The sequence below is a fragment of the Periophthalmus magnuspinnatus genome, chromosome 9 (assembly GCF_009829125.3).
Source record: "Periophthalmus magnuspinnatus isolate fPerMag1 chromosome 9, fPerMag1.2.pri, whole genome shotgun sequence".
Lineage (NCBI taxonomy): Eukaryota > Metazoa > Chordata > Actinopteri > Gobiiformes > Gobiidae > Periophthalmus > Periophthalmus magnuspinnatus.
Window position 1 is genome coordinate 6,749,769 of NC_047134.1, and position 15,468 is coordinate 6,765,236.

At 39.6% G+C, this 15,468-nt stretch overlaps 1 protein-coding gene across 4 annotated transcripts in view; it reads left to right on the forward strand.

Annotated features, from left to right (window-relative positions):
- Positions 1-6,474, forward strand: part of pde4d (phosphodiesterase 4D, cAMP-specific) — a 311,873-nt gene extending 305,399 nt beyond the window's left edge. For all 4 annotated transcript variants that reach the window (XM_055224395.1, XM_055224393.1, XM_033972437.2 and 1 more), the window contains exons 11-15: positions 3,309-3,408; positions 3,562-3,716; positions 4,072-4,194; positions 5,125-5,307; positions 5,775-6,474. In XM_055224395.1, the coding sequence (XP_055080370.1) occupies positions 3,309-3,408; positions 3,562-3,716; positions 4,072-4,194; positions 5,125-5,307; positions 5,775-6,374 (1,161 nt within the window). In that variant the 3' untranslated portion in view covers positions 6,375-6,474. The remainder of the gene's footprint in view (positions 1-3,308; positions 3,409-3,561; positions 3,717-4,071; positions 4,195-5,124; positions 5,308-5,774) is intronic.
- Positions 6,475-15,468: the final 8,994 nt, after the last annotated feature.

Genomic DNA, 15,468 nt, shown 5'->3' on the forward strand with positions numbered 1-15,468 from the left:
TTATTTTCGTACAAATGAAAAAAACATGTGCTGCTTGCTAGTGTGATGTGCAGGTTTTTTTATTTTATTTTATTTTATTTTTTTTATTTATTTAGAAAAGGGACAGTGCATATTAATGAACATAAGATACATATGTAAATATTCCAGATTTTAGCCACAGGCTAGTTTCCATCTGTTGTCCCTGGACAGGTTGATGGTCACATTTAACATAAAATACCACATACACAAAATACAGTCAAATACAGAAAAAGGACAGAAGCCAAGTCAAAAACATAAACTCAGGAGGGTTACTACAACTTTTAAAGTGCTGTGTGTATTGCACAAGTCCTAAAGTGCTGTGTGTATTGCACAAGTCCTAAAATGCTGTGTTTATTGCACGAGTTCTAAAGTGCTAAGTGTATTGCACGAGTTCTAAAGTGCTAAGTGTATTGCACGAGTTCTAAAGTGCAAAGTGTATTGCACGAGTTCTAAAGTGCTAAGTGTATTGCACGAGTTCTAAAGTGCTAGGTGTATTGCACAAGTTCTAAAGTGCAAAGTGTATTGCACATAACCTAAAGTGCAAGGTGTATTGTACAAGTCCTATAAGTCGAGTATTTTATGTAAAGCTAAAACTGAGTAACTATGAATTGTGTTCACATGTTTGTGTTGATCTAAGCCACTCCTTTAAATACCTTTTAAATGTAGTAAAAGTGGGTGCCTCCCTTACAAAAGTGGGAAGACTGTTCCACTGTACACAACCTTTAAATGACAGAACATTTTGACCAAAAGTAGTTCTTCTCACAGGAACCTCACAGTCACCCCTGCTTGTGGCTCTGGTTGTTCGTGATGCAGTTTTGTATTTAATGTGTTCTTTTAGAGGCGGTGGTGCCAGCCCATGTAAGCACTTGTATATTAGACAGGCATTTTTAAATTTAATAAAGTTTTCAAAGTTCAACAAGTTATATTTTGAAAGGATATTACAATGATGGTAAGTGAAAGGTTTTTTGTCTAGAATTTTCAAAGCTTTTTTATATAAAGCTTCTATTGGTTTTAGGATTGTCACACCTGTAAGAGACCAGCTTGTTATGCAATAGCTTACATGGGAAAAGATCATACAGTGCAGAAACATCATAGCAGCTTCATCAGTCAGAGCTCTTCTTATTTGATTAAAATTAGAGATGTTAAAATTAAGTCTTTGAGATATCATTTTAACATGTTTTTTAAAGGACAGTGTGGAATCCAACAGCACACCCAGATATTTAAATTCTGTTACTAGTTTAAGTTCATGATCTCCAAAAAAAACAATAGAACGACTGATGTTCATAACTTTTTTGGAAAAGATCATGCAGACTGTTTTCTGCGTATTTAGGAGAAGGCAGGATCTGGTAAGCCAACTCTGAATATGTCTTAGTGCTGATGAGAGAGTTTGAGCTGCTTCTTCTGGCGATTTTGCACTTGTATAGATCACTGCATCATCAGCATATAACTGTATGTCCACATCCTCACAAACATCTGGCAAATCATTAATGAAAAGCGAAAATAAAATGGGCCCCAGAATCGATCCCTGGGGGACCCCTAGTGGACAGTCTACAAAAGACGATTTCACTCCATTGACCACAGTACACTGTTTCCTATTAGACAAGTATGAAGCCATCCATTTTATGGCAGAGTCAGAAAAATTAAAATAGTACAACTTTGACAGAAGTACAGTATGATTCACAACATCAAATGCTTTTCTCAGGTCTAAAAATACTGCTCCTACGTAATTATTTTTATCCAATTTACTTTTGACTTTTTCTTGAAACGTTATTATTGCAGACTCAGTAGAATGATGTTGACGAAAGCCGAATTGCATGGGATGCAAAGGAGTTAAGCCACTGTTGAGATGTTCAATTAACTGCTTTGCAACCCATTTTTCAAGTACTTTGGAAAACACTGGCAATATACTGATTGGTCTATAGTTATTTATATTATTTTTATCACCAGCTTTAAAAATTGGTGTTACAATAGCCATCTTCCAGGTCTGTGGTACAATGGAATGTTTCACAGATAAATTAATTAGATGTGCGATTGGACTTGCTAGAGCCATTTTGTGTGATTTCAAGAATCCAGCATCAAAACCCAGGTGATCCTTGGCTTTGGAGTTTTTCATAGCGCTAATAATATTTATAACTTCAGTCACTGATATTTGCTTTAATTGAAATATTTCTTGGTTTGTTGTAGAGACATATAATAAATCAGGTGTAGAAAAACATGCTGCTACTTCTTCCACAGACCGTATAAAGAAAGAGTTAAGCTCTTCTGCTAATAGAGCAGGATCTTTAACAAGCTCACCCCTGATCTTTAGTTCTAAATCACAATTTTTCCCTTTCTGCTTCACTAGAAGTTTATTAATATTCTGCCAGATTAGTGTTCCATTACCATTAGCGTTTTCCATAATTGCAATAAAAAATTTTGCTTTTGCACTTCTCATTTCTACTATTACCCTATTTCTCATTGTTGTATAGATTAATCTGTCTGTGGTCAATTTAGATTGGATAAACTTTTTTAACAATTGGTCTCTGCTCTTCATAAGCTTAAGGCAATTTGAATTTAACCAAGGGACAGGTTGAGATTTTTTCCCTCTATGTTTTAATATTTTAGAAAAAACATGTATATATCCTGTATTTCTTTAAGAAAAACCCCAGAACATATTTCAGTATCATCACATGATATTAGGTTTTCCCAGTTTAAGTCATTTAGAGCATTTTCAACATTTTGTTGTTGGTTTTTTGGGATTCCCCTTTCTGTCGGCCGTTCATAGAGGGTGCCAACAACATGCAGCACTGTTGTGATGTAATAATTATTATTATTGTGGTATTCTTCAGCTGAACTTGTTATTTGAGGCTCCCAAGAAACATCTTGCACAAAGCCCTGCAAAGGAAGAGATCTTCATGTATGTGAGAGGACCTGACTGTTGCATTGCAGAGTTTATTAGCAACAGCACAGTGTTGACTCCAGACTCCACACACACAAAGGGTTTTAATTAATTCTGGTCAGTGCAGTGTTAATGTTTCTACAGACAATTTCACAGTGTTTGGGAGGGCTGCTGTTTGACCCTCTTCTCTTCCTTTCATAGACTGTGTTCATTGTTTAATAGTTTGACTCTCTTCTTCTTCTCTTCCTGTCATAGTCCGTGTTCACTGTTTAATATAGTTTGACTCTCTTCTCTTCCTTTCATAGGCTGCGTTCACTGTTTAATAGTTTGACTGTCTTCTTCTCTTCCTGTCATAGTCTGTGTTCACTATTCAATATAGTTTGACTCTCTTCTCTCCTGTTCTCTGCCATAGGCTGTATTCACTGACCTGGAGATCTTGGCGGCCATCTTTGCCAGTGCGATCCATGATGTCGACCATCCGGGAGTCTCCAACCAGTTTCTCATCAACACAAGTGAGTCAGAAAACAAAAAAATAAATTAATCAGACTCCAGGTCACACAGAAAAGGTTTAAAACACACACACAAAATCCGCAGCTTGTTACTGTGAAATGAAACATTGAGTGCTGCTCGTTCCTTTAACAGTGTAAACATATTTGTGCCTCCAGACTCTGAGCTCGCTCTGATGTATAACGACTCGTCTGTGCTGGAGAACCACCATTTGGCCGTGGGCTTCAAACTTCTCCAGGAGGAGAACTGTGACATCTTCCAAAATCTGACCAAAAAACAGAGACAATCACTGCGAAAGATGGTCATCGATATAGTAAGTCTCAACAACCATGCCTCAACAAACAAACCCTCAACATAACCGAACCCCGACCCAAGCCTGACCCAACCCCGACCACAACCCGACCCCAACCCTGACCCCAGCCAAACCCCCAACACAACCCAATTCCAAGGCAACCAAACTCCAGCCCAATGTTACCCAACCTCAACACAACCCATCCCAACCCTAATCCCAACACGACCCAACCCTATCCCAAAACTGTTTACTCTGTATACTTTATGTATTCTTTGTACTTTAGTTACTCTATGAGTGTACTTTATGTACTCTGTGTATACCTTAGTTACCACAGTGCTGAGCTCAGTTACCCTTATATTTTCTCTGTGTGATTTAGGTGTTGGCCACAGACATGTCTAAGCACATGAACCTCCTGGCTGATCTAAAGACGATGGTGGAGACGAAGAAGGTGACGAGCTCAGGAGTGCTGCTACTGGACAACTACTCTGACAGAATACAGGTGAGTATTGTGACATTATACAGGTGTGTACTGAGAACTACTGCGACAGAATACAGGTGAGTACTGTAAACCACTCTGACTACTGGTGTGTACACTCTCTCCCCCCTGACCTCCGCAATACTGACACACTCTCACACTTCAAATCCAAACTTAAAACCCACTTGTTCAGACTGGCATATTCTTTATAATCCACAACTGCCCTGTCCTTTTTCAATGTTTTTTTTATCTGAATGCTTTTAACTGTATGTTCATAAATGTTTTTTTTAACTGTCTGTAAATTGTATATTATATTGTATTGTAAGGTGACCTTGAGTGCCCAGAAAGACACCCTATAAATAAAATGTATTATTTATCATTGTTATTATTATTAATATCATTATTATTATTATTATTATTATTATTATTATTATTATTATTATTATTATTATTATTATTATTATTATTATTATTATTATTATTATTATTATTATTATTATTATTACATATTATTATTATTATTATTAAATACAGCTGTGTACTGTGACGTACTTCTACAGGATTTCTGTCATATTTTGCCATAAGCGTTATACTGTGTGTTAAGGTATCACTGAGGTTGTTTCTGTCATATCTGATCATTACATCTGAAGCCTATAAAAATTGCTTTATTATTATGATCTAAATCTTTTGTCTCAAATGTCCGCTGCTCTGGATTCCAAACAATCGTCATCGTCATCAGCCATGAAAAAACCCACATTGATCGATCTCTATGACATATAAACCCACTGGCCTTTTCAGTATTACTTTGTTGTAACAAGTGTGTTCAGGAATATTGCAGTCCGACGTTCCCAACACTCATTTGGTGGGATCAGTTTTCCTCACCAGTGAGCCCACAGCTCCCTCTGGTGGCCACATATCAGAAACACTAAACATGTTCTTATGGATGTGTTGTAGGTTCTCCAGAACATGGTGCACTGTGCAGACCTGAGTAACCCCACCAAACCACTGCAGCTCTACAGACAATGGACCGACCGCATCATGGAGGAGTTCTTCAGCCAAGGCGACAGAGAGAGAGAGAGGGGCATGGAGATCAGCCCCATGTGTGACAAACACAATGCCTCAGTGGAGAAGAACCAGGTATGAGATACACAGAGGAATATGAGACACACAGAGGAACAGATGGAGGGACATGAAATACACAGAGGAATATATTTGCCTGACCAGCCAGTATCTTCTACGTCCAGCTGAAATGCAGGAGGGTCTGGAACTGGATCATAAAGGGCATCATCAACATTTGTCTCATTTATCTCAGGTCAAAGAAGTGATAGATTTAGTTCCTTAATGAAACAAGTTTTGGAGATGACATGTCTTCTGCATTTGATAGTCACGTTACACAAATGAGGCTTTATGGTCCGATTCCACACCCTTCTATATTCGAGTGCAGAAGGCACTGGCTACTCACGCCTTTAACAAGAACTACCATGTTAAAATACACAGAGACATTTACCAGCACCAATCTGAAAATAATATGAGAATAATATAAAAATAATAAGAGAATAAACTGTAATTTGTGACTCAAACTCATGTTGTTGTTGCTGTTATAGGTGGGCTTCATCGATTACATCGTTCACCCACTGTGGGAGACGTGGGCAGACCTGGTTCACCCCGATGCCCAGGACATCCTGGACACTCTGGAGGACAACCGCGAGTGGTACCAGAGCACTATCCCCCAGAGCCCCTCCCCTGCCCTGGACCAGCCCGACGATGGCAGCGGGCGGCCACCAGGGGGAGACAAATTCCAGTTCGAACTCACCCTAGAGGAGGACGGAGAGTCAGACACGGAGAAGGACAGCGCCAGCCAGCCTGAAGAAGAGGAAGAGGAGGAAGAGGAAAACAGCTGTACTGACTCCAAAACATTATGTACGCAGGACTCTGAGTGCACTGAGATCCCCCTAGATGAGCAGGTGGGGGATGACGAAGACGAGGGGGAGGAAGAGGAGGAGGGGACTGTCTGCTCTCCGTGTGTCCCAGAGGAAGAAGAGGAGAGGGGGACTGTCTGCTCTCCATCTGTCCCAGAGGAGGAGGAGGAGCTGGTGGCAGAGGAGGCACAGGAGGGAGAGGAGAGAGAGGTGCTCTGCTCTTCATCCTGTGTCCCTGAGGAAGACGAGGAGGACGCAGAAGAAGACAGGACCCCCAACACATAGCAGTTTATACGCACATAAAGTACTCTTCTTAGTAATGACAGAGAATTATTTATAGAATATTTTTGGGGGGTTTGGGAAGCTACGGCTACGTCCACACTAACACGCCATTTGACTGTCAGAGCAGTAGTTTTCAAAGTGCAATATACAAAAGAACTTATAGCATGGGTGCTTTTCACATATCTGTGGTGTCAGTATAATGATCTGAGTTTTCTGACAGACTAGCACATTAAGCTAACAGTTTAAAGTTTAGCACAAAGTAATTAGACCATTGGGTTCCACTTTATAATAACTATAATTTAACAAAGTCTGAACAAAGACTTAATGAACAAATCAGTTTATTAAGAATGATCCAGGATTATAGTAACATCGTCATTAAAGGTTTAGGGTTAGGGTATTAAATAGACCTCGTCTTAAAGTCTATTTTTTTGTGTTTTAAAAACATGAAAAACAGAAATAGTTCATTTTAAACAATTTGCAGTGGTCCAGAGTTACTCCTTTTTTACCTTATGCATTCAAAGCATCCTAATTATTCACCAAGATGAATTTATAAGCACATTTCACAACTTAACGAAGCCAGAGCGGAGTTTTGCTGTGACGGTAAAGCTAACAACAACTAACATGCTAATTGCACTCATCCTGATACTCTTATAATACTCTATAATTACATACAGACAGTACATAGCAGACTTATTTTGACCTCGAGAGCTGCTTATACAAACAGGGTTAGCAACTACTTTAAGAGGTCAGGTTTAGAAGTTGGAGGTAGAATTTTAGGCCCGAGTCATTCTTAATAAATGACCTGTTCATGTTTTATTAAGGCTGAGTAAGATTTAGTTATTAGTTTTACCAACCACAGAAATTTCTATAAATACAAATTTTAGAACTTTGTCATTATAATTTAGTCTATTTAACTACTACAAATATCCCAGCATCCTTTGCATGCTCAACATGTTATGGATGTGGAATGTGCAGTTTGGCAATTTTACAGTTTTAGCCGTCACCCAAAACATTTTCAAGAAAAAGACAAAACAGATGGAGTGTGTGATGGCGTCTGTGAGCCTGGTTCACTCTCAGAATGTCATTTGTAACACAGCCCCGTGTATTTCAGTGTGCTAAGGATAGAACTGTGCTAACGTGGACGTGCTAATATGGACGTAGCCTCTGTGTGTTGTTTATATTTTATTCCAAAGCGCGTGCTGCTCTCCACTTTGACCACTCCCCCTTTCTCTTCAGACACGCCCACTGGTACTCCCCACTTATTTTTGCACTCAGGAAATCTTCTTTTCATTCCTGTCCTTCACCGAACTCTCGTGGTGTGTCCCTCTATCTCCCCCTGTAGGTTGGGTTCACGGGACATTTAAAAAGACCATATAGAGCTGCTTTACTGGGCCAGATGAAGCTGACTCAAACTTCAGTGTCTCTGCCGTCAGCACAAATGAACTAGAATGAAATATTTATTCTATATGTTTTTAATATAAGTCGTTTTTAATTCAAAATACAGACACGCTTAGAAAGGACTTTATCTACAACATTAAAGCTGCACTACATAACTTTTCTGTTAGAAGCGTATGCCACCTTCTTGTCTTATTGCTTTTGCTTGTAATGTTGCACAATGTGGCATTAATCAAATCCATCTAGAATAGATTTCACTACAGGTTTTTTTATTGCTCAAAATTAACCTTGAAATTAACCTTGATTTCTTGCCTAGCTGTCTCCATGGGGATAGATGTGCTTAATGCCTGGAACATGCTAGGCAAAGCAATGACAACATTGTGGGTAAAGCAGGTAGTGTACCCTCCTGCAGAAAAGTTACCCCGTGAACATTTAATATGGCAAATGTGTGGGTCGAAAAAAAAAAGGATAAGATTCGGATATGTGTGTTTTCAGTTCAATATTTCATTCAAAAACACAGAATGGCCCATAGAGCTGTATTGGCCCACAAAGTTATATTGGCCCATAGCCTTGTATTGGCCCATATGTTTTACTGGCCCATAGACACTTATTGGCCCATAGAGTTATATTGGCCCTCAGACTTGTAATGGGCCCTCCATCTGAAATGATAAAATCTCACTCTAAACAGTGACCGTGAACACATCCTATAAACATCCAGCATTCCCCTCACATCTTTGCCTGTGTTCTGACAAGTGCCCATTCGACTCACTGCAGAGAGCGTGCTCTGATCTGTCCTCTGTCCCACTGTGAACCAGATTCTACTGTTTTCCTGGAGAAACAATAGAAAAGATTCTGGCCGAAAGCTGCAGCATGTGGGGAGCTTTACGAACATCCGAAATGGAAGTCTTCCTGGAAAAAACTCAAAAAACCATGACTGACACGAGCTGGAACCTAACAGCTGTCCTCAACCTCCGATTCTTTTGTATTGTACTGTAAGAAGAGATTTTCTAGAATTTACTTTTGCAATCTTTCTTTTCTTAGCAAATACTTTTTTGGAGTTCATTGAAAGAAGTTTGCCAGTGTTTTGATGGGATATAAAAATATATATATATATATATATATATATATATATATATATATATATATATATATATATATATATATATATATATATATATATATATATATATATATATATATATATATATATATATATAAAAACCCATTCACACAGCCTGACCCGGGAGTTTACCTTGCCAGAAGAGTCATGTGTGAATGACACAGAGAATGCAGTGAAGGTTTATATGTGAATTAAGCCAGACAATTGCCAGTACTGCTTCATTTCCCTGGGTACCATCTAGATTACTACTTTGGTTTCCTTGATTTCCATTTTGGTTATGCTACGTGGTTACATTCTTTTCTCATTCACTTTAAAGGGGGAGTATTATTATGCGTTAGCTTTCGCCCATGCTCTAAGTTGTTTCCTCATCAAAAACATGCCTGAAGAGGTTTAAGATGTCATCCAAGCATGTTTGAGTAATCTAGCAATCTCTCCCGAGCCCTGTTCAAACCCTCCTTTCCAGTTAGCAGTACTAGCCTGTACAAGGCTCCACCCACAAGCCTACATAAGCCATGCTCCCACATGACAATTTTCCATTAATATACAAAAACATAATACAAAACTGTACACAGTGACTTGACAAATCTGATGTGCAGTAGTTTCATTATCAGGATGTACTCTGATTGCTCTTTGTGCTAAGTTCCTCATGCTTCAGAGTGCTATCACTACACAAAGAGAGGGGAGACTCAGAGCGTCAAAAACAAAACTCACAAAACATGTATATCTTTTGTATTTTATTTTATTTTTCAAAAGAATAAAAGGTAACATGGTGATCTAAATATGTTCTATGTTAATACTCACTCTTTAATATCCCATAGAAGTGTAATACCCCCTCTTTAAATGATCCAGTGGTACGTTACTATGGAAACAGACCAGGTTTTCTGGGCCTGGTGCCTGTGTGAATGGGGCCATTGCTGAGAGTTCTGGCATTTTGTCCCTGGCGTTTTACTGGGACCTGTGTGAATGGGGCTTATAATGGGAGTGAGATCACACTTGCTCCAAACAGCATTTATATTAAACCCTTGCCATTTTATTTTTTTATTTCATTGATAAAATGTTGACGCTTGTTTGAACCATGATGTGGGCGAAGCCTTTAACTCCCCTTACTGTTGCCTGCAGTTCGGTTTGAACACATCAGACAATGCAATGCTTCTAGTTGCATTTTGCACCTTAGATACGTTAGAACTCCTGGGTGTGTCCATCCTGTGTGTCCATCCTGTGTGTCCATCATGTGCTGCTGCTGTCCCGTAAGCCTTTACTGCTCTTTTGCTTAGTTTCATTTTCTCTGGTTCCAGTCGCTGTCTGTTCTGTTAGCAAGACAATCACGTCTCACACCATGGTCACCATCAGGTCTCATTGGGCCTTGTTGGGCCTCATGGGGCCTCGTTGAGCTTCATTGAGCCTCATCGGGCCTTATGGAGTCTCGTCAGACCTCATGAGACCTCACGGAGCCTCGTCGGGCTTCATTGAGCATCATTGGGCCTCACAAAACATAGAAGTCACTGTAGTAATATCAGAATGCTGTCGACACCTGCGCGTCACATCTCACACTCATTATTCTCATTATGTTGTGTGCGCTCATTTCTACAGCTCATTCAAACACATTTAAGCAGGTGTTTTATTTTTCAACTTCTACAGGCCTTGGTCAGCCGTTTTAAAAACAGAAGGCATTGGTTTTCCATGTTCTTAAATAAAATTTTAAAGTGTCCTGGCTCTGTTATGTGATCGTTTATAATCTGCCATTGTTTTCTATAATTCAATACAGCTCACTCTGACACAGAGATACATTAAGGTCATTTAGAGGCCACTATACGAACTGTTAACTTCAAGGTGCACTATTGAACTGGTGGAGGGTCCGCCACTTCCTCGTCTCCATGGAGATGTTATTGCTTTGCCTGGAATGTTCCACAGTATTTCATAAAAAGCATCCATTAATTTATTGGTGTTCATTGTAACTTGTCTACATGAAGATAGACAGAGGCTCAGTTGGTAGAGTGTTTGCCCACTGAAAAGCACTATATAAAAATGTGACTATTTACCTGTTACCACAGAGAAATTTAATGTCATACTGTGCAACATTCCAGGCAAAGCAGTAACATCTTCATGGAGATGAGCAGGTAAAGTGAGTTCACCTTTAAAGTAGTTATATTGAGGATATATAAAGTGCACATACATGATCAGGTCCACATGAGAGTGGCTGGCCCTGGTACAGTGAAGTCTACTGTCGCCTTCATGAAGTTTGAACCTGAACATCACAAACACCTCCCAAAGTGCTCATCTCTCCCACCATTTCATGCTTTTGTTTTGCTATTTGTTTCAATATTTGTTTCACTCTTTGTTTTACTCTTTTGGTTCATGCTTTTGTTTCACTCTTTGTTTCACTCTTTCATTCTCTTGTTTTAGTGCCAAGATCAGCCCCTGTTCCACCTGATGCCCTTACGTGTATTAAGACTCCTGTTTTTGCTGTTTACAAACATATTTATTGTGCTGTATATAAAGTATATTATTAATGTTATTACCATCATGAAGCCGTTTGCTGTAAATGGTTCTGATTTCATCCCTTTTGGTGATGGTGTGTTTTAAGTACCTCGTTAAGAGAATGTTCCGTGTAAAATGCTCCATCGACTTGTTGATCTGAGCACGAGCTCGGTGACGCCGAGGGGAAGCCAAATTTAGTTTTTCTTAATACGACCTGTTCCTTGGCCCATGGGCTGTGCCTTAAGCTCATGTCATTTAGCCTTTGATTTCTGCCGTTTTTCTAGTTGCTGCATTGGCAAACCTCTTGACTTGAGCTGTCCTGGTCTCACAATTCTAACGCCTTTTTACACCAACACTGAACTGACGGAGGCTCAAATATGAGACATTTGATACTCAACACAAGCTCCAGTCCTAGGTTTGCTCCTGGGTGGAGTGTTGGATGTTTGTGGATTTGATGTGAGGATGAACTGAGCGCCCGAAAGGTCTCAAAACACTGACACAAGCTGTAGACAGGGGGCGCTGTGGGAGCAGTGCTGATGGACAAGTCACAGATCACAAAGCACAACTGAAGTTTAAGATGTTTCAGTACGAATATATGTTTTTACTGTTTATTGTTTTGTCAAATTTGGTCATAATTTTAATGTCACATAGATTTGTTTTTTTGTTTTTTACTATTTTTGTCTTTTTTTTTCTTTACATTTTTCAACATTATTTTAATTTTCATTTCAAATTTTTGCAGGTTCCCAACATCTTTCACAGTTTTTCTTGTTGTTTTGCCATTTTCTCTCTGTGACTTGACCCTCCAGAGCCTCCGTAGGCATCTAACCCCACAGAACTTTCGGGTGTTCAGTCCCTTATACCTGCCTGTTTCCAAAGCACAGTCCTGGAGAGCGCCACCTGTAGGTTCGGCCACTGCTGCATTCATTCTGGCTGAAGCTGCGCAGGCCGCTGTCCGGTCAGTTTCAATGAACATAGCGCTCCACCCACACGACTTGCAATATCCCAAAAAATACTATCACTGACATCGTTCTGCCTGGGCGGGGCTACACTGGGAGGTGGGAGGGGCTTGTGTATACAGTGGGCAGGGATAGGGGGTAGTTGATAGTGGTCCCGCCCAATGAGAGCTCTTATGTTGACACGCATACTGTAGATTTAAAACAGCCCTGGACCAATGGCAACAGTGGGTTCTGGTCATTCTCTTTTTGGTCTGAGAGATAAACACTAACTGTAACTTTAAGGTCTTCAGGACACTTTATTTTTGGGTTTTGTCTTTAGAATGAAACGTGTGGAAGTTTTCACAGGACAATTCAAAATGTTATTTTAGTCCTTGTTAATTGCAGTCTATTGGATAGCACTGTAGATCATACGACTTTATGTATAAAACCATAAAAAACATGAAAAAAACTTTTATATGCAATGGATTCAATAAAAGCATGGGTTGATTCTGCCTATGTCTGATTCCTGCTTCATTTGTGTGTTTCATTAAAGCCCTGGACACCATTTTGACCCAAGTGAAAGAAAGTGTTACAGAATCAGCAAATTACTGGAAAACTGTGGCCCCTCTCTCTGTAACTGCTGCTGTCAGACTCGTCATTTTGGTCTTAAAATGTTTATATTAACCCGCTCTACATGATCCTGGGGTTTTAATTTCGCTATTGTGTCCATAAATCAAGACATTAACATTAATAACAGACAAATCAGGTGCCTTCTTTCCGGATTAGCCCTTTGGTTGCTGTGATATGGAATTCCAAATATGGAACTTGGCCCCAAACTCTTCCCTATAACTGCTAGCCTCAATGAGCTTCATTTGGAGCTGAACGCCGTGGGTGATGTCACACTTCCTCAGTCCACTTCTTTATACAGGCTGTGGTCATCCCTCTTTGGGTCGTCCCGCACCCAAAGAGGGGCACAGGGACCCCTCGGGTACGAGAGCATTTACCGGGGGACACTTTTAAAAAAAGTCTTTATTTTGCATTTTAAATCTTTGAGAATTTTGATTTATTTTTATTTTTACATGAATTTGATTAAAACAAGAAATCAGTGTCCTCAGCAGTGTCCAAAACACATATTCAAATCTGTACTAAAGGTGCACTCTGTAACTTTTCAGGTCAAAGGCTGTCTCCCACCTGATATCGCTTTGCCTGGAATGTTTTACAGCATGACATTAAACTGATCTTTCTCTATTGAGGAAGGCAGATGACTCCACCAGGCCAAATTACAGATCAGATCTGTAGAGAGGCGAGCCTCACTGTGAGAATGCATTAGTTTTTAGTATTAAAAACATCTGTAACATAGATGTTTAATGCCATAATATGGAACATCTCAGGCAAAGCAATGACATGATAACTGATGCTTGCACTAAATAAACGTTATAAAATGAGCTTTTTTGGCAAAACTCTGGTTCAGTGAGAAATTCTGCTTTGTCACATATGTATGTTTATTCATGGAATACTAGATGGCGCTCACACCCATATATTTTTAATAGACTCATCGCAGCACACCAAAGAACACACACCAAGACTCCCATATAATACTGTATTTATTATCATTTGAAAACATACTTGGTACATTGCCTGCACTTATCGGATACAAGGGAATGTGTAGTGCTGTTTTATGGGGTCATATTTTGATGAAGCTCTTTGAGTAGAGACGCTTTAGCACGTGATGCTACGCAAACACTCCTGGATTGTTAAGATTCGTCCTTTTTTTTTCTATGGTAAAGAGCGGTCACCTCCCAGACAACAGCGGACATGAGCACAACAGTTAGAGGGTTATAGCACGTGGATACATTTGTACAAAAGGTTTTCACAAACACTGAATATCCAGTCATTTTTATATGGTCATATTACATCACATTCACACGAGCGCTCGCGAGGCTCAAGGTTAGAGAAGAGCTCGTGGCACTGCAAAAGTCTCTGTATCACACGCTCCATTCAAATCAGGAAAGTCCATTCAAACAGCTAAACTCTGTATCACACACACCATTCAAAACAGCTCAAGGCTCTGCAGCAGGGCCGGCCCTAGCTTTCAGGGGGCCCTAAACTGAATTTGTTTCTGGGGCCCCCAGCAGCAGATATATCCTGGCTCAGCTATTGGTGATTCACATTTAACAACATTATGACTCTGCTCTCATCACCTTGACCAGTTGTATTTGTATTTATATAACCAACATCAGACCGAAAACATCCAGAATGTTACAGCTACTATAGCCACAAAAACAGTAAACAAACATATAAGGGGGTCAAGATTTTTAACATTCTAGACAAGTTTCTGATGGATTTTAATGTGTTCCAGTTGGCGACATTGGACTTACATTTACATTATAAAGGGTCCTTGCACCGGTGTAAACACGTAGTTGCCCTCACCTCTGCCCGGCTCAAAAAAAATGTAGGCAACAGTAGATATTTTGCTACTATAGATAGAAAACAAATGTAATTGTTTGAGAGGGATATTTAGGCTGCAGTAAATACACCAGCGCTTTTTCCACAATAAATTGATATTACATTGTATTATTTTCAATATAAATGTATAGGCTCTTGGGGGCCTTCTGCTGGCCTCAGGACCCTAAGCAGCTGCTTAGTCTCCTTATAGGCTGGGCCGGTCCTGCTCTATAGCACATGACTGCAGACGCCTCATTTAAACAGGTAAGTCTCTGTATCATAAGCATCATTCACACTCCTAAAGACTCTGTATGACGTCACTACAGATGCCTCTTTCACACGGGTAAGACTATGTACAGGGTTCATTCATAACATATTGCACGTGTTTGGCCCATTGCGTCTCTCAGCGATTGCCGCAAGACGCCCCTACAATTTAACATAGAGTGATGTATATATTTATATATATATTTACATTATAGAATCTACAATATAATGTGAATACGTCATGCGTTTCTTTTCGGAGTGCTTCGTCTTCTTCTTTAACTATGTCACACACAACACTGTGTCAGGGAGCGGCATTTGGCACAAGATTCAACAAAAGTGACGAGAATATAAAAGCGACTCTGACAATATGGAAAAGGCTTGACTCTTTCAAATGTATGGTGGCCGAAAGGTTAGGTTAGCTAACTGCTACGGTTTGCTAACTGTTTTGTAATTTACTTCA